The sequence below is a fragment of the Castor canadensis genome, chromosome 15, assembly GCF_047511655.1.
Source record: "Castor canadensis chromosome 15, mCasCan1.hap1v2, whole genome shotgun sequence".
Taxonomy (NCBI): Eukaryota; Metazoa; Chordata; class Mammalia; order Rodentia; family Castoridae; genus Castor; species Castor canadensis.
In genome coordinates, this window is record NC_133400.1 from 13,096,894 (window position 1) to 13,116,183 (window position 19,290).

A 19,290-nucleotide genomic window follows, 5' to 3' on the forward strand; every position below is an offset into this window, starting at 1 on the left:
TGGGAGAATGAGAAAGAGCCCCGGAAGTCACTCTGGGAGTTGAGTCTCAGGATTTGGTTACAGACCAGGCTCCCCAGCAGAGATTGTGCTGGGCAGGAGAGGGACCTGCTCTCCTTCCCCCAGGATTACATCACTGGCTGACAGAGCAGAGTCACACACAGAGAAGCATGGGGGATTTTAACACTCAGATGTGGCAACCTTCATGATGCCATGATGGGGAGAGAGCCCCTGGCCACTATGCTCTGGCTCAGAGTAGAGGGCAGTGTCTATATCTGAGGTCAGAACCCCAAAGGAGATATGCCTTGCCCAAAGATGGTGAGGGGTAAATCCAAGGCAGGCTAAAGAGCAACACTAGGTGTAGAACCCACTGCTGGAACTCTACAAACAAACCCAGCCCTGTGATTACAAATGCACAGAAAAGGTTTTGGAAGGAAATTCATGAAGCTGAGAGCAGAAGCTCTTGTAGGGGACAAAGTGGAGGTAAAGGGTGTTTCATATTCTATACTTTATCTCTCTCTCTCTTTGTGGTACTTGGGTTTGAACCCAGGGCCTCACGATTGCTAGGCAGGCGCTCTACCACCAGCTCTTCTCATATTCTATGCTATATTCTACCACCTTACTTCAATTTTTAGTTTATGTGGTTTCAATAATTTAAGGTTATAAATTAAAAACTCTTTAGAATCCTATACATTTGAAACTGGAGCTGGATCAGGGCTCAAGAGAATAGCACTTCCCCGGTGGGTGGTGGGGCTCTGGCCTGGTGATGCGGTGGTGGTGGTGGAACTTCTCTCTCCCAAGAGGGGCTGCTGCAGATTTAACAATGGAAACATGCATTTTACAAATGAGAGGATCAACAGCCGGGAAGTGGTATTTTTAGTTACTGTGGCTCTTTGCTTCAAAGGCGTATGTTTCATCTAAAACCAGGCAAACCTCCTACAAAGTCTGTGTGTTTGCAAGGAGCGATTAGCATAATACGAGTAGGGAAAAAAGGCCTGGCTCCACTTGGAGCAGGAGTGCCTACTACAGGGAGCGGCTTTTTCCTGAAATAGCATTGCCAAATGAGGCAAGTCTTATCAATGAAGACAAGTCCCCATCTTCACTTGGATCAGAAACTTGCCTCGGCTGATGGCCTGGCTATTAAGGTGTGATGCTGCCACCAGCAGAGTGAGATCTGAGAGTCTCAAGTGGGCTACAATTCAGTGCTGGAAGGCTGCCCTTCTGGGTGTGATTTAAGTACCACTTTTGCCTCATGCAATTGCCTTCTACCAATTTTAAGTATAAAGGATCTTAGGCTGCCTGTACATATGTACTTTCTGAGGGGCAGGACAGAGCCAAGTTCAGAGTGAGCAAGGGAGGGGAAAGATGAATGAATGGAGAGGGTTAATATGGTCTATGTATTTTATACACTTGTATGAAAATAGAACAATGACGGAAATCAATGCGAGTCAACTCCCTGCATAGCTATCCTTATCTCAACTAGCAAAAACCCTTGGTCCTTCCTATTATTACTTATACTTATACTCCCTCTTTAACAAAATTAGTGATAAGGGCAAAATAGTTTCTACTGGGTATCAAGGGGGTGGGGGGGGGGTAAAGGAGGAGGTGGGGGAAGGGGGGAGAAATGATCCAAACATTGTATGTAAATATGAATTAAAAAAAAAAGAAAATAGAACAATGAAACCTACTGAAATTGTTTTAAGTAGGGGTAAAGGAGGATGAGGGAGAAAGATAGTGGGGATGAACCTAAACAAGATACATTGTCAGCATATATGAAAATATTACAAAGGAACCCCCTGCACAACTAATGTAAGCTAATAAAAATGTTAAAAAGGAGTGAGCAAGAGGAACGGATGGTAGGTGGGGACAATCACAGCATGAGGTCATAAGTGGTGGCATCCCAGGGAGGGTGCACTACTGTGGGTCTGATGACAATGCCTCTCTGAAGCACCCCTGGCTACCACCACCTGACCGGCCTCTCCTTTTTGGTCCTTGTGTTTGGCCTGTAGGCACATCTTTGGTGGCTGCCTTTTCTTACCTGGACAATGGTCAGCTAGCTTGAGAAGGAACCCTGGTTTGAGTACATTGTGAAGAGAGGCTGAGACTCTCCTCACACCACCACAGAATGAAGCACAGGCTGTGACCTTCCCAGAGCTGTAACTATAGATACTCACCTCTGGGATCAAGTCAGAGACAGATAACAGTAGGCAGCTCCTCCACAAGCCTCTCTTTGGCTGTGACATGGGGCCTAGGTGACATGCTGAAGGGAGCAGAACCTGGGCAGCAGGTGGAGGTGGGGTGACAGGAGCAGAAAGTGGCAAGGGGTATCTATTTTAGGGATCACTGGTGGGAGAAGAGACTGAAGAGTCAGTTCTCCACCTCCCCCAGGAGAAACATCATAGCTAGGTCTTCCTACAAGGGTCAGGGGACCAGGAGGTGCTTCCAGACAGGGCACACAGCTGAGGATCTGAGAAGCAATTACTGTGCTACTGGGGGGCCAGGAGAAACAGAAGGAACTGGAATGGGGCAGCCACTCAGGCTTCAAGGGCAGGAAGGAAGGAAAGGAACTCCAGGGTCTGCCAACTGTTAGGGCCAGGCTTCAGGCAGAGGTGGGTGGAGGTAGGAAAGGAGAAGCAGGCCTTCATCCATCTGGGAAGGAGCAGCCCAGTTCATGGGACAAAGGGAAAAAAACCTGATTCTCTTCAAGAGAAATGAACAGGTGAGGAAGGGCTGCTGAATTCACAGAAGATGAACTGACTGAAGCCAGTATCTCCTGAATAATCACACACATCCAGGGCAGGGATGTTTGGGGCACAGAGGTCAAAATGTAGCTCAGACCAACTGTTTAAATTGCCTGCCACACCCAGCAGTATAGAACCTTCTAGAACAATATAGCAACAAGATCCCTTGTCCAGCAAGTTGTTGGAGCCAGCTCTTTTGAGTATCCTTTGGTGTTTTATGAGGCTAATGGTAGGGGAGGTATAGCTGTCACAGTGAAATGAGTGAGGGTCCCACCCATTTCCTTCAACTCTCTCCTGGTGGACTGAGGACTCCACTTCCCTTCCACTCCACTGCAACTTCTGGGAGCCTGGTGGGGCACCAGGAGCTAAGTCACCTCAGGCACAGCCTCATGTACACCTGCAGACCATTTTGAAGGCTCCAGGTTGGCTACACATTGTTTTCTGTGCTATTCATGCCCTTTAGTGGCACTGCAGTGGCTGCTCGTGAAGCAGCTGGGGCCTGGGCTTCCCTCCAGGCTGGGCTCCCTCATCTTCCAGCCAAAGACGAGTCCACCCCACAGAGGGCTTGAGAACTGGCCTCAGGACTCCTGAGCAAAATGATTTGCAGGGACAGAAGCATCTTCTCTACCTTCGGCATGCTCCTACTGATCAGCTTAGATGCTATTTCTTTCCAGCAGCTTTCCTGGGTTCCTCCATCCCCTGGGAATCCCACCCCCACCCCATCTGCTCCCACAGAGACCCATTATGCTGCACTGCTATCACTTGTGATTGTGACTAACCCTGGAGGGCAGAGACTGGCTCTGCCCACTGCAGCATCCCCATTGGGGTAACTGGACCTGACACTAGTAGATGCACAGGACAGGTCTGTTCAGTGACAAATGGTGCTTGGTGCTCCCTGGGCCAGTGCAGCAGGAGCATCCTCCTGGGTGCCAGGTGGAGACTTTCTGCGCCCTTACAGGGAGGGGGCTGAGCATTGCTCCCGGCAGTTCCATTCTCAGATGTGAGGGCTCTTGCCCAGCCTGACAGCTGTGGCCTAATTTCCAGGGCTATCACCAGGCTCCTTATTTTTACCCACTTAGTATTTTTCATTACTGATGCATGAGGGATGGTGAGGGATTGAAGATGGGGGAGGGTGTGGACAAATGGCAAACATGAATGCTGTGGGGCTGGAGTCAGGCTGTAAGGGTGAAGAACTAGTCAGGCAGGAAAGGGCTGGGGGTAGGGATGAGAACAAGAATGGACCAACTATATTTTTTGTAATTTAAAAAGGGAAAAAACAATTCTGAATTATACCCCTTGATTTTCCTCAGTAAGCATTTTCAACAAGGTCACAAATGCACTGGCTCTATAGATTTTTTTGGCTCCAAACTACATTTTAGGCAGCCTTTAAAAGCCAGTTCTTGGCACAGCTTCAGCAGAGCCTGAGGAGAAGGAAAACTAGGGCACATCTATGCTTTGAGAAAACATCAGATCCAGGTCACAGCTTCCTGGCTCTGTGGAGGCTGTGGGGCACCCTCTTTTCAATGGCCCCAACCTGAGTACCCTGCCACCCATCCAGACTGGCATTTCCTTCAGAGCGGGAATCACAACACTGGGCCACACATTTTTTCTTATTTGAAACCTACCTGCCTACTCCACTATATTGCAACCTATGAGGAAGGAATCACAGCCTAGTTCCCATGTATACTCAGAGCTGGGGTGGGGCCTGGCACATCCCAGGCACACCAGGGGTATTCAAAAGGTAGCCTGCAATGTGGAGGGAATCTCTGATCAGCCCCAGCTAGGTGAGCTCTCTTACAGACTCCCTGGCACACATCCTCCTCTACAATGCCCACACCTGAAATGCCTCCTCTCAGGACCTTGGAGGCTGGCCCATGTGGGTTCAGCCTGAGCCCACATATGAAGGTAGTATGCAGTAAGTAGTTACAGTAACAAGAGTCTCAGTTTCCTCCTGTGTTTAAGAATGCAATGGGACCTTAAGGACCCTCTGGCCACATCTCACTGAGACTCTCTCCAGGTCTCTCTTCAATCATGACCCCTGTGGCAATCTGGGGCACATATGTGGAGAAGGGCACCAAGTGGGACCTGCTGGAAGGTACTGATTCTATATACCCCACAACTCTACACATGACAAGGGAAGCCTTAACTGCTCTGCCAAGGCTGATGCTTCTAGTCTCTGGCCAATGCAGTACTAACAAAGGAAGCCATACAGGGATTGGCTGGGAGGCCTGTAGCATTGTCATAGCTGTCCATACCCCACAGGCCACCTCCTCATTGCCTGCTCCTATGTGGTCCTAGCAAAGCCAATGGGTCCTACATACTACTTCACTGTCCTCTGCCCTCCTAGAGGATGAAGGACATGGCTGCTGGGAGGTGTGTGGGGGGGTCACTCCTGTCAGCACCATGGGGGCCTATGACAAGTCTGCTTCACACTTCCTTGCAGTTAGCATTGGAACCCAGATCACAGAGTAAGCACCATTGGGTCTGCCTTCCTGGTGTCCATACCTTAGATTCTGGTTCTACAAAGAACTGTTTCTCTCCCTCTGCCTGAGAGAGAACACATGACCCTGCTTAGGACAATCAGGCACCCTGCTCTCTGGTTACACTGACAAATATGATGATACTCAAATTCAGGACAGCTGCTGAAGGCCTGGATGCTGAGGGGATAGGAGTGAGCCATCTTGCCACACACTGGGTGGCCTGTGCAGGAACAGGCTGGCAGAGAAGTAAGAGGTGCCAGCTGTGGAGATGGGGAGAGGGAGACTGAGTCCTGGGAACAGGAAGTATGGCTCTAGTCTTGGTCTTTGAGGTTTAAGTGAGCCAACCGTGTCCCTGCCTGCCCACTACTTTTATTTATTTATTTATTTATTTAAGGAAAGGCTGAGAATTGTGGTTCTGTCAAGTGCCATCCACTCTTTACTGGGTATCCCTGAACAAGAATGGGGTAAGCAGGTGTGATGGAGGTGGAGGAAGGGAGGATGCCAGGGTTCAGATCTGTTTAATGGCAACTCAATGCCTCAAAGGCTTTCTTCCTTACCCCTCAGTAGAAAATAGAAGGTGAGTCAAGGAGTTGGGCCCAAGGGAGCAGCAGAGGCAGAGAAGGACACCAAGCCCAACTCTGTGATTGCCTAGCTGGGCAACTGCCCACCCACCTCCTGGGCCTCCCTTGGCTCGGCACTTGTAAAGAGGGCTAATTCTGCCATCACAGTTACCCTCGTAGTTGCACAAGTCACAGTGTACAGTCATCATGCACCAGCTTCTCTGCTAAGCACCTTCCATATGTTATATCATTTAATCCTCACAAAGAGCAGGAGGAGACAATGATGGTTCTTTCATTCTTCATTTAAGTAAACTGTACTTGGACACTGGGCGCTAATGGCTCACACCTGTAATCCTAGCTACTCAGGAGGCAGAGATCAGGAGGATTGTGGTTCAAAGCCAGCCTGGGTGAATAGTTTGTGAGACCCTATCTCAAAAAGTCCTTCACAAAAAGGGCTGGTAGACTGGCTCAAGGTGTAGACCCTGAGTTCCACCCCAATACCAAACAAACAAACAAAAAAGAAAACTGTATTTGGGGGTGGGTGTAGCACTGTGGTAGAGCACTTGTATAGCATGTACTGGCCCCATCCCCAGCAGTGTCAGAAAAGAATCTGTAGTATGTGCTTAGTACATGCAAAGCCCTAGATTTGATCCCTAGCTCTGCAAAAATGTACAGAAAGAAAACTGTGCTTAAGATGCAGCCACATGGCAGGTCCCTGTCTGGACTGCGCAGCATCTCCTGGTAAGAGCAGCCCCTTTCTTTTGGAGAGCTGTTACTTCTTACTCCATGTGGGATCTATCAGGGCTGCCTCTCCTAGGACCCCACATCCCACCTCTGCCACTGCTGAACCCACCAGGAACACACACCCTGTCTGGGCCATGACCTGCAGGGATGTGATGGCCATGAGTCTGTGACTTGGAAGAGACCAAAACAAGGCTGATATATTATGTCTTTAAGATACTGATGCCACAGCTAAGAAATAATGCCTTTGGGTTTTAGATGATTGTGTACCAGCTCACTGGGAATGGGTGACAAATGTTAACTGGGAATGAGCAGCACTATGGGTGTGTTCCCAGGAGCTCTTGATCACCTAGACTACATTAAAAATCAAATGATGATTCACGACAGTGAAAAGGCATACCACAGAAGAGAAGGTAATCACAGTACATATAGTTGGGAAAGACTTGAGTCCAGAATATACAAAGAACTTCTACAAACCAATAACAAAAACATTGAAAACCCAATGGAAAAATGACATGAATAGGCTTGTCACAAAAGGATATCCAAGACAAATTAGTGATGAAAAAATTGTTTTGACTTCATTAGTCTTCAGGGAAATGTGAATTAAAAGTACAAACCTACCAGAATGGCTGATATCAAAGACTGATGATACCAAGTACCAGAACTCTCCCACACTGATAGGAGTGGAAGCTGGTGCAAGTACTCTGGAAAGCACCTCCCAAAGCTATGAATGCATGTCCACGGGCCAATCCTGAGATTCTTAGGTATTTACTAACAGAAATTGTGTATATATACACACACCAAAAGATATGCAAGAGAATGCTCATAGCAGTATTATTCACAATGGTGCCAGACTGAAAATAACCCACATGCCTATCCTAGAACAGATAAACATATCACAAGCATCTTCATACAGTGGAATCCTTTATGGAAATATGAACTACTGAGGTTGTAGTAGGACATGCCTGCAATTATAGTTACTCAAGATGTGGAGATAGGAACCTGTGGTTCAAGGCCAGCCCGGATAAAAAGGCAGTGAGATCCTATTTCGAAAACAAATCTGGGAGTAGAAATACACACCTGTAATCCCAGTTACTCAGGAGGCAGAGGTAGGATTGCAGTCCAAGGCCAGTCAGTGCAGGCAAAAACATGAAAACTTATCCAAAACCAAACGAAAGCAAAAAGGACTGAGGTGCAGCTCAAGTGGTAGAGTACTTGGCATGCTTGGCAAACAAGCTGGATTCAAACTTCAGTACCACTACCACCAAAAAAGAAAAAAAAAAAACTAGTATGAATCAAAAGAAGCCAGGCTTTGTAAAACAGCACCAACTATATAATTCCACTTACGTAAAGTTAAAAGTTCAAAACCAGCATGACAAACCTAAAAGTGCTGGAAGTTAGGACAGGGCTAACAGTAGGGCGGATACGTGGAGGAGACATGAAAGGACCGTTTGATGCTGGGTATCTTCTACTTCTTGATTAGAGCACTCATGTGTGTGACAATTAGTGAAAATTAGCTGAGCAGTAGTACACTTATGATTTGTACTTTTTTTTTTTTTTGGACACAGGTATTGTTATGTAGCCCAGGCTTGCCTCAAATTCTTGATCTTCCTGCCTCAGTCTCTGGAATGCTGAGAATACAGGTATGTGCCACCATGACCAGCTTATGAACTGTTAACAGTACATTATTTTTTAAATTTACACTCATAAAAGGTATTGAGGAATAGAGGGCAAGAAGGGTTCCCACTCTACTCTGGATATGCAAACAGCAGTCTGGGGTCAGAAGGGCCCACTTCAGACCACTGTTTACTGATGACAGGTCTGAAGATGTAATGGAGATATGAGTGGGCTGGAGTTGGAGCACATGGTTGAGGCATGTGACTGCAAACATGTGACTGGGGCTTGGCCCAGGGCATATGGTGCCCCTTCTCGGGGAGTGGAGAAAGAGACACATATCTTTGCCTTTGAGGAAGCAGTTTCCAAAAGGCAAGAGTACAGATTAGCCTCAAAACTCACCTTGCAAGGCCTCAAGGGAGGAATAGACAACACAAGCTGCTCTGAGTTCACTTAAATCCATTTCAGCTTGATTTCAAAATCAGAGGGGTCAATGTGGAGGGTGCAAGCAACTGTGGTAAGGCAGAAGGAAAAGGAAGGAGGGGTGATGTATGTCCTCTTGAGCAAGAGTCAGAGGGAGATTCCGACCAAGAGAGGTATTCACTGTCAAAGTGCCCAGGAGGCCCAAGGAGATTATGCTGGATGACAGAGTCTGGAAGCAGATTGGGACAGTTGATGGGCTAGTGTGGAGGGCCTGGGGGCCTAGAAGGAACATAGGGAAAGACACACAGATCCACTTAGCATTCTATTTCTTCTTGAGAGTGTGGCAGCCAGCAGAGCTGAGCAAGACAGGGAGAAGAGTCCGAAGGAGGTCTCTGCAGGTTAACAACCTGGAGCATGAGGAGGGCACAGCTTCTTTGCAATAAGGGCTGAGACCCTCCCAGAGTCCTGGATGCCAGATCTGGGGTCCTTCCCTGGTATGTGGAAATTAGGAGACATGGGTTCCTCATCCTAGGCCTGCCCTGTGTGTTGTGTGGAGCAGCCACTGCACCTTGTTGGGAGGGATACCGTGAACTCACTGGGCCTTCCAGCTGTGGATTCTGGGCTAGCTGTCCTGGTCATCACTTTACCTTCCTCACACATAAACCCCAGGCTTGGTAGAGGAAACCTCAGCTCTGGGGTCTTTGGTTGGCTATACAAGATTTTTGCAGATCATAACCCAAGACATGGGGTGAAGGAGGCAGGGACAAATGCTCTGTTGCTACAGGGACATTCATGTTCAAAAGATACAACTACTACAGTAACAGACCCAAAGCTTGTGGTCTCTTGAGAGCTGAAGCAGTCGACTTTTACAGAAAGTTCCACTGTCCACTTCAGATCCCAAAGCCTTCTTGGTGGGCCATCTCAGCCTGGATTATGAAGAGGCATTTGGCTTGTCCAGCACTCTTCCCCATGGACTGCCCTCTATTGTCACCCTCTGAGGTGGAATTCAATACCATGGTTCCCTTGGGCTAGGTCCTTTCCAAGGCCACTATCACCTGTACTCCAAGATGGGACCTCTCCTTTTTGGTGAAAAGGAAGTTGGTCTGGAGGGCCTTTCACAAATCCTTCTGGGTGTTTTTCTGAAGTTAGGGGTCAGGGCATGGGGGTTCTGTGATCTCACTGACTGTGTGCTAAAAGCAACCACTTGAGGGGAAAGCAGGGAGAGTCTCACAGGGGTCACCAAGGGCAGTCCCAGTAAACAGGTGCTGGAATGATACCAGGATAAAAAGAACTTCTGGAGAAACTGTACAATGGATAGACAGGATGCACTCTGCAGCCATATTTTCAGGCGTTTACAAGCACTTGGCAACTAAGCACAGTACCTGTCTGTGCTGGTTCAGATGCAGCCCTACCCCAAAGGAGGCGGGAGATGAAAAATGACTTCTAAGGGTCAATTTCAAAACTGCTTTTTTTTTTTTTTTTTAAAGATGCTATACTGTGATCCACTTCGGTCACTTGCTAATTCACCAAGCTGTCTGAGTTACTAATGTCAAAACTTTCTAAGTTTCCTGGCATCCTTAGGTAAAGTATAAACAGATCAGCGAGTACTGCAGGTTCCATCTGGAAACAAGCTCTCAAGCTTTGGAGGGAAATTCATTATCAAGTTCTCAGCCTGGAAATCAGTCCCTGACCACATTGGCCCTGCCAAGCTGTGGGCTTGGGGTGCTCTCAGGTGTGTAGACTACAAAGTAAGTGGTCTGAGTGGTAGGCTGGAAAAGGGCCAAGCAGGTGCCAGATCCATGTGGTGAGGAGTCCAACATTGCACACCCCACACCCCAGGGGTGGGCTTGGAGGCAAGCAGCTTCCCCATTAATGTGCTGCTGAGCCCTCCCCTTCCCCACAGGGGCTCCTGGAAATAGGAAAACAGCTGGCTTAGGAGGAGCTTGGCCGCTTGGCCTGTGGTGACAGGGGGTCACCCTGAAGGATGCATGGTCTGCCCCTACCAAGTTCACCTGTAGTTTCTAATCTCTTCCAGTCCTACTCAAAGAGAATAGACCTGTGAAACATGGGGGCACTGTCCTTTGAAGCTCCCGGCCTCACAGCACACTGTGCAAAGTTCCCTTTGGCTGGCACTCTGTTTTTCCTCCCAGGCCCTGGGAGGACCTAATTAATTCCAGCCTGGCCTAACAAGGCCCATCACATGTGGTTTCCATCCACCAGAAGAAAAGACAGCTCTCTTGCAGGAAGTGCCAGAATGTATGATGGTGTGGGGACTGCTTGGAGAAGGCAGAGCAAAGGCAGCAGGCAGTCCCAGGCCCCTTAGCCTTCCCTGCCACGGTAGGTCAATGAGGAGAAGAAGGACCCCATCTCAGATGATTCTGTGAGAGGCTGGGATGCTGGTTGCTTTGTCCTGAGTTAGGGGAAGATGGACTGGGTCAGGGCCTCTGACTTTTGTCCCTCATAGGGACATCTTTTTACCTTGGAGGGCATGACTTTTTCTCCCAGGCAGATTTCTTCTGTGTGTAAGAATGGTCCTCCCTGCCACCCTTCTCACAGCATTATCTCCAATTAGGAGATCAGTAGCCAAAGGATGGTTGTGCAAAATGGCGTCTGCTGCACACCCCCCTTTGCTATATTGCACTTAAACAAAAGCAACTCAGCCCTGGTCCCCAGGGTGGAGGCAAGGCTGGGGAAAGTTCCAGAAGATTCACACAAGGAGCTGGGAAGATCTTAATTAAAGCCAGCAAGAAAAGAAGCTTCCCTCTTGTGAAAGAGACGTAAGATGTTACTCAGAAGAATTCTTCCAGTCCTGTTCAATGTCTTGTCTCCTTTGCTCAGCTGGGGACCCAATCAATATGGCTACAAACTAATAAAAGATCAAAACCGATCTGCAATCTGGGTAGAAGGATCAGGGCGTTTTCTAGCAGACAGACTCAGGTTGGTGCGTGTCTGCCACCCACAGCAATTTATTTTATTTTGAGAAAACAAAAGGCAATCTATTAAAGGGGCAAGAGGAAAACTGAGTGGGACCTCACAAGATACAAGTAAGCTGGGGCCTAGGGGCAAAGCAGGCTTTTCTGAAACACTGATTAATGGGTTTTGACACTTTACTTTGCCTTCCATCTGCATTAGCACAATGGACTTCTGGGGGCCTGGCCAATGCCCCCAACAGGTGAGGTGACATGTTCAAAGATTCACAGACTGAGGGGAAGGTGTCCCCTTCACAGGGACTCCAGAAACTGGGAAGCCTGGGAGGTTCCCAGGGTGTGAGAAGAAACGCTAAGGTGGTTGGGTGGAAGCGGTGGTTAGGCCATGTGGGCTGCAGACTTTCAAGGCCAGCAAAGTGGAATTTCTTAATTACAGACTTAAAGAGCTGCTTCTCGTGATGCCCTGCTCTCTAGAACCCACAATTACAAACAAGTCCAGTTTCTCGTGGCTACCTGGTCCCACCATCCACCTCAGCAGCCACTCCTCCACCTATCCCCTTTTTTCCCATGCAAGGGCTCTTCTGCAAATCCAGGATGCTGGTGGGGAACAGTATTAGTCAGGACACATATTAGGGGCTGTCTGAGCATTTGCTGGGAGAAGCTATCATGCCTGTCTGCACTGGAGAGAGAGGAGGACCAAAATGTACCGGAAGTCTTATCGTTGGGCTTCTCTGGGCGGGGGTCTCAGGAAGGAAGTCTCATGACAGCTTACTTCTTTCCCACTTGGTCCCTGGCTCATTCTGCTGGATGCCTGCCTCATCTTAGGAGTGCTCCTTTCCCTGGGAGGGTGCTCAAGACTCATCTGCCATCACCTAGGTGGTCAGGTCGAAACCCTCACATTCACAGCACACAGTGGCTCATTAAAAATGAAAGCATTCTCTGGCAAGTGCTCTTTGTAAGGCAGCAGGGAGGAAGAGGAGGAGAAAAATGCACAGTTGATGAAGCCAAAGGACTCTGGCCAGAGGGCCGCATTGGCAAGCAGAGTGGAGTGTCTTCAGACTTGCTACTTCCCAGCACAGAAGCGGGCTTGTAAAGATCACAGCTGTTGGGTTACACTGGAGTTCATATCACAGCTTATCAAAGAGGCTGGCTTTTCTCCCTCCTCTCCTTTTCTCCTGCATATAAGTGGGGTGGTTCACGAGTAGACAAGGCCTGGGCTTGTTCGACTGGCATTAGCATGGAGGGTGGAAAGAGGCTGGAGGAGGGCAATGAACACCAACACCTACTTTGGTCAGAGTTGGTTTAGTGGGGTGGGGCCGGGTGCTGGTGGGTGCCCTGGGCACTGGGGCAGGAGAGCCGGCTCTTGGCACAGAAAGTCAATTATCTCACTCTCTCATGCATCCTGGTTTTCTCTCCTCAAGGACCACCAGGGGAGGTGGAGACCATGGCTGAGTCAGAAGCTGGACAATAGCTCCCCTTCATCATATATCACCAGCATCATGCTGGAACCCACAAGAGCTTACTTAATCCCACTGCAGTAACAAGACAGGCACCATTAGCATCTGCGTTTCAAGCACAAAGCAGGAAAGGTTTAGAAACAGCTCATATGACACAAATAGGAGGAACTAGGTTTGAACCCAAGTCTAACTCCAAAAGCATACTCTTCCTCAGGCTCTATGGAGTGTAGGTAGGTTTGCAGCACCAGCCTCCCACAGTACCCTGCCCACATGTGTGGTCTTCTCTCCACCTGTGGGCATGATCTCAATTTGAGTCAAGAACCAGGATGGGTCTGAAGAAGGCCTGCTGAGAGCCAAGAGTTTTAGAGCCACTGGCTCCACCAACCTCAACATACATCTAAATTGCTGTATTCATCAGAAAAGGAGGCCTAGCTAGAGTTTAGGAGTCCTGTTCCTATTCAACTCTACACTGAGGTGCAGCCTGGGACAGCTCCATGGGGTGAGGAGAGGCTCCCAGGGCATGAGGGAAATCATGCATCTCCCTCAGTGCCAAGAACCCATCAGATGTTTGTCATCAAGAGCTTTGGACTCCTCTGTCCTCCTACAATTGGCAGCTGCTCCTGTGCCCTGTGCTAAACACACTGCTGCACAAATAATGGCTTTTAACTTGTTTGCCAGAAGAATCTATCTTCTTTCTTAGTCTCAAGCTTAGGAACTAAGAAAAGCAACTTAACAGCTGAAGGAAAGGGTTGAGAAACCACTTATTGTGTTCCTTGTCAGGCCTGTGGCTCCATAGAAGCAGTCTGCAGGCACCATTAACATGCCCCTCTTTAAAGCCATCAGCAGAGAAGGACATGGAATGGAGAAGCAAGATGGAAAGCTGAAGGGCCTTAGCTCCCTGTGCGACCCTGGGAGGAAACTGCACATTTTCAAGGCCTTGCCCACATCAGATGCTGGGTGCCTGGGACAGTGACCAGTGATCAGAGGCTGGTTGGCAGTAGTGGGTATGCTGACTTTGCAAGGCACCTAGGTCAGGTAGCTGTCTGCTGCATACTGATAGGTTCTGGGGCTGCTTTTGGGAGAACGCAGGCTGGACAACTGTGGCAAAGGCCTAGGAGAGACCCAATCCTTTGTGAGAGGCCCAGCCACAGGTTCCACCTATCCTGGGTTCTCTGTGCTGGTGTTCAAGGCTAAGAGACCCTAATGGCTGGGTATGAGCCAGGCCTGGTTTGGAGGCTGGACTTGATGCCCTCTGAGAACCTGGTGCAGTCCATGGGAGGTCTGAGCTCTAGAACAGTGAGCAGTTGCCCTGCTGGATACACTGAGCCTCCAGCAGGCACATTGTTTCCTCTCATTTTCCCTTTTGCAAAATGAGGATTGCCATTAGTCCAGGGTGTTCTAGAGACACTACAAAGCCAGTAAAACCTCATGGCTCTGGAATCTGTAAATGAGGGCCTGGCTGCCCATTTTACAGAACCTTGGGCTCCAAATGTGTGGGGAGGATGCCCAAGCATGTTCAGGACACCTGCAGTTCTGCTACGTGCAGTCTGGGGATGCTGGTTATCACCCTGAGCAGCCCCTCCCCATGCCTAACTGGGCACATGAAGTCGGGATGGCAAAGAAAACTCAGGATAGCTTGTCCTCCAGAGAGGAGGTCTTCTTCAAAGGCCTTTTTCTCCCCACTGACTCGAGTCAGCCAGTCAAGGAGTGCTTATCAGGAGTGTGGATGCCTCCGCAGTTTGGAAAACTAGATGAACGTAACTGTCACTTATGCGGGGACATTTCACCATTTTCCTGGTGTGTGTGGGGCCTCTCTATCACATCTAATGTCTACTTCAGTCCCCTAATTGAAATCATCCAACTTCTTGAAAATAAAAACCATGTTTTTTTGGCCAATAAAGTTAAGAATCCATTTGTGTCTCTCTGTAATAGTGGTTCTCAAACAGAGTGATTTTGCAGTGTTTGGAGACTCCTATTTTTGGGTTTTGCTGGAGATCAAACTCAGAGCCTTGAGTAAGACAGGCAAGTACTTAACTACTGAGTTATACACTCAGCCCTGACACATTTTTGATTGTCTGAACTGGGTAGGGGTTGGTGCTACTGGCATCCAGTGGGTAGAGGTCATAGATGCTGCTAAACATCCTATAGTGCACCATTCACCCCACACAAAGGATGTTCTGGCTCCATGTCTAGCAAGCACAAAGCCCTGAGTTCAAACCCCAGTACTACCAACCCTCTCCCCCAAATTATCTGCTCTAAATGCCCATCGTGTTAGGGTTGAGTGATCTTGCTCTAGAAGGGCCGAGAGAAGCAGGAGGGGGTGACAGCTTCCTCATCATCACAGGGACAACCTTCTGGGGGCCCAGAACATTAGAAGTCTCTTCCTCCTGCTGTGGTCCTGCTATTCTCTCTGTCCTCACCCAGGACTCAATCCCCAGGGTACCCTCAACTCCACACTGAGCCCTTGAGCCAACATGTGTTTTCCTTCCACTCGCAGTCAAGCTTCAAGTTGTCTGTGTCCTCTCCTCCATTTCCTGGCCCCCACTCCTTCATCTCATCCTGCAGCTAAACAGGCCATTCTACCAATCCCCAGCAGACTGTCTTCGGATCTCATCTTCCCTTACCGCCTCCTTCCAGCTCCTTCTTTCCTTTGCTTTCTTCTACCTTTCTGGACCTTAACCTCCTCTTCTTGTTTTTCCCTTTACCCTCAACCTTGGGGCTCCTTGGGGCTGAACACCTTTCCCCTCACTTGGCCTCCTATTACTCTCTAAATATGAAAGTTCCATAAGGGATGAACCAGCCACAGCAGTACTTTCCACAGGGTTCAGTAAGTATTTGTTGATGGACAAGTTGTCAATGTCCAGAGTTGTGTCTTGGGTCCAGGTCTCCCTTTGGACAGTCAGGTGCACTAAACTGCGTCATCATCTTTCTTTTGATGTTCCTAAAGCAATCTGAACTCAAATATGTGACCCTCCTCAGTCCCTGCTACTCTCCCAGGGTTCCCACCTTAGGGATCTGTGTTATTTCCACCTCCTTTTCCTTGCTTTCTCATGTAGTCAGTTTCCAATCAACACTGAATCCCCTGCTGCTCCCATTCTCCAACAAGCTGCCAGTGTCTCCACAGTCTCCCAACTCATTTTCATTCATTTTGGCCCCTTCTACTCATTCTACTATAACACAGCAATCTTTCAAATCAGAAAACTGCTCATGCCCTTGTGGTAGCTTTTTACTAACCTCTGGGTAGGGTCCCCAATCTTTGGTATGGCTTGAAAGGCTAAGACTCTCACCCCTTGATCTCTGGTTTACAGCAAAAGGAGCTCTCCATGCACTTTCAAGGCTGGGCTTCTGAGGAGTCTCCTCAGGTCCCCAACCCTTGAGACCATGTTAGTGTAGTCTGCTCCCCAAGCATCCTGTACTGCTTTAAAAGCCCCACCACTCTGAGGTCCCAAGTCTACTGGTCAGGAGGGAGGCCCAGAAATCGTTTTAAAGCCTCTCTGGTGATCTAACAAGTTGGGTTGAAAACCACTGCTGTAGAGCATTTGTGGCCATTTGGACTATTCTGGAACTGTCCTCTGCCTATAGGAATTTGTGTCCCTGATGTAGCTTTCATTAGCACAAAAGTGACACTGGGCCATTCTTTTGGTGACCCTGCTCTCTGGAGCTGACAAAACAAAGGGAGTCCCCAGGCACGCTGCTGGTGATGACAGTACTCAGGCCTGAGCCTGGGAAAGGTTCCCTGAGACCATCCAGAGCTGGACTCAGATGACTCTAGAATCCTATTCCACTAAAGCTGGCCAAATCCTGCACTGGTGGGTGGGCCTCAGTACATCTTCAGTCTGGCTTATCTGTATTCCTCTCCAAAAAGACTGGTAATGATATTTTGGGAGAGGATATTTCACTTGAAGGGAAAACACTAGCTCAATAAGCAAAATCTTTTTTGAAGACATGTCAACAATGGCTGCCTACGTCTACAGCATCAGCAACCAGGTACAAAGAGGGAACCTTCCGTCCTCCCTCCCTTCCTCCCTCCTTCCATTCTTTTCTTTCTTCTTCTTTTTAAGATAAGATCTTGCTCTATAGACAGGCTGTCCTGGAACTTGCAATCCACCTGCCTCAGTTTCCTAGTGCTGGGATTACAGGAATGTGAAGTTACACATGGCTTTCTTCCTTTCTTTCAAGAACAGACATAAAAGTCAGGAAAAGGAGGAGAGAGAAGGACCACTTTAAGAACTCTGTATGGTGCAGAATGCAAAGCTGAGACTCTGGGAGACGAGGAGAAGGAATGCAGGGCTGACCTGATGATGAAAGGGCCTCTGACTTCTAGGAGCTTCCGTTCACTGCTGAATCTCTGCAGAAGGTTGATCATGAACTTATAAAAGTAGGAGTTCATTGTGGGAGTGGAAGGAGAACATTCTAAGCCTTTGGTACCTGTAGAAAAAGAGACAGAGTTTATGTGTTCACAGGGTAATCAAAATCATAAAGAATACAAACAATTGTAAATGCCAAAAAGGGGTGTATGTGTGTGTGTGTGTGTGTGTGTGTGTGTGTGTGTGTGTGTGTATGTGTGTGTGTGTGTATCTGTGTGTAACAAGATAAGAGAAAATCTCCAATCAAGCAAGCGCCAGAGACTGACTAAAAGCAAGGACCACACAAGTATGTGTAAGTACATACAACTTTGCTTCTTGCAAAAATGCACATTTGCTTGTCCACTCTTCCATCCAACCCCAAGCTACATAGTGAACTTCTCATGTGTAAGGCCTCATAAGATGCTATTTTCATTTTTAGAAAATAAACTTCTATTTATTACCCCAATAAATTAGATACTTTAACCCAGTTAAGGACAATGGCAAGTCAAAGAGAAGAGCAGTAAGACAGGTACACTCTCTCTGTAACAAAACCAGCAAGGTTTTGTTGAAAGGCCAAGGACAAACTCCTTTCCCAGTGTTACTTGAAAAAAATAAGTCGTAGACACACTTACTATGTTAAAGACAGCAAAATGGACTAAACAGTGCAAAGTGTTTAAATCATCAACTAACATTTGGAAATCAAACATTCCTCTCCCTTATCTTCAGGCAAAGATTCTCTTTTAGGGTGGCATTCTGAATACCTGCAAAGTTCCAAGTTGGGTTTATAGCCAGAAGCACAAACAATGTTGCTCTTTGGTATGTGTCCCAGCTGCAAACACGCTGAGGGCCAGACTCTGTCACCCCTTCGGCCTGATCTGCATACATACCCCCAGTGAAGCTTCAGTGCTGGGGGGACTGGGGTTGATAGGATGTTTGGATGATCCTGGCATGGTGTACTCACACACCTCATAGGGTCCCTCTTTCTTTCTAATGCACATTGACCCCAACAGCAATGCTGGAAAGAGGCAAGAAGGACGGTGGGAATTCTCACTCAGTTTGCCCAATGCACTAACTGACAATCTCTGTTAAAATAACAGATTATTAAAATTTAACTCATGCATTTCAAGTTTGTCCAGCATAAAACTAAAAGGTTTTCTGAATATTCACAAAGTTGCTCAGCAATCAACACTACTTCCAGAACATATTTTATTATCCCCTACAGAAACCCTTATACCCAATAGCAGTCACTTCCCTGCTATTCTTCTCTTCTCTAAGCCCTAAAAAACCCACTAATCTGCTTTCTGCCTCCAAGGACTTGCTATTTGGACATCTCACGTGTATAAGTGGAACCCTACGGTATGGGGCTTCCTTTTCTTTTTTGGCAGTACTGAAGTTTGAATTCAGGGGTTCATGCCTGTTAGGCAGGTGCTCAACTATTTTAGCCCTGCTCCCATTCCTTTTTTATGTTACTTCTCAGGTACAGCATCATGTTCACATATGGGGTTGGCCTTAGACATCGATCTTCCTACCTACACCTCCCGTGTAGCTGGGATGAGAGGCATGTGTCTAGCTTACTAATTGAGATGAGGTCTCACTAACTTTTTGCCTTAGGCTGGCCTTAAATCATAATCCTCCTCATTTCTATCTCCAAACTGGTTGGGATTATAGGTATGAGCCACTGTGCCTTGCCAATGTGGCTTCTTTTATGCAGCATATCCTCAAGGTTCAACCTTGTAGTATGTATCAGTTCTTTATTTTTATAGCTGAATAGTATTACGTTGTATGGATAAGCCAAATTTTATTTCTCTGTTCATCAGTTAGTGGACATTTGATTGTTTCCACTTCTGGTCCATTACAAAAGGAGTAACGAACATTCATTTACAGGTCTTTGTGTGGGCATGTTTTCATCTCTCTTGGATATATACCTAGAAATGAAATTGATGGGTCATATGGAAACTGACTTTTAAGGAATTGCCAGACCATTTTCCATAGTGGCTGCACCAT

The 19,290-nt window shown here is 47.7% G+C and overlaps 1 protein-coding gene across 4 annotated transcripts in view; it reads right to left on the reverse strand.

Moving 5' to 3' along the window:
- Vac14 (VAC14 component of PIKFYVE complex) overlaps nucleotides 1–19,290 on the reverse strand; it is a 109,293-nt gene that overhangs the window by 23,698 nt on the left and 66,305 nt on the right. For all 4 annotated transcript variants that reach the window (XM_020181692.2, XM_074055705.1, XM_074055706.1 and 1 more), the window contains one exon: nucleotides 17,236–17,368. In XM_020181692.2, coding sequence (XP_020037281.2) covers nucleotides 17,236–17,368 — 133 coding nt within the window. The remainder of the gene's footprint in view (nucleotides 1–17,235; nucleotides 17,369–19,290) is intronic.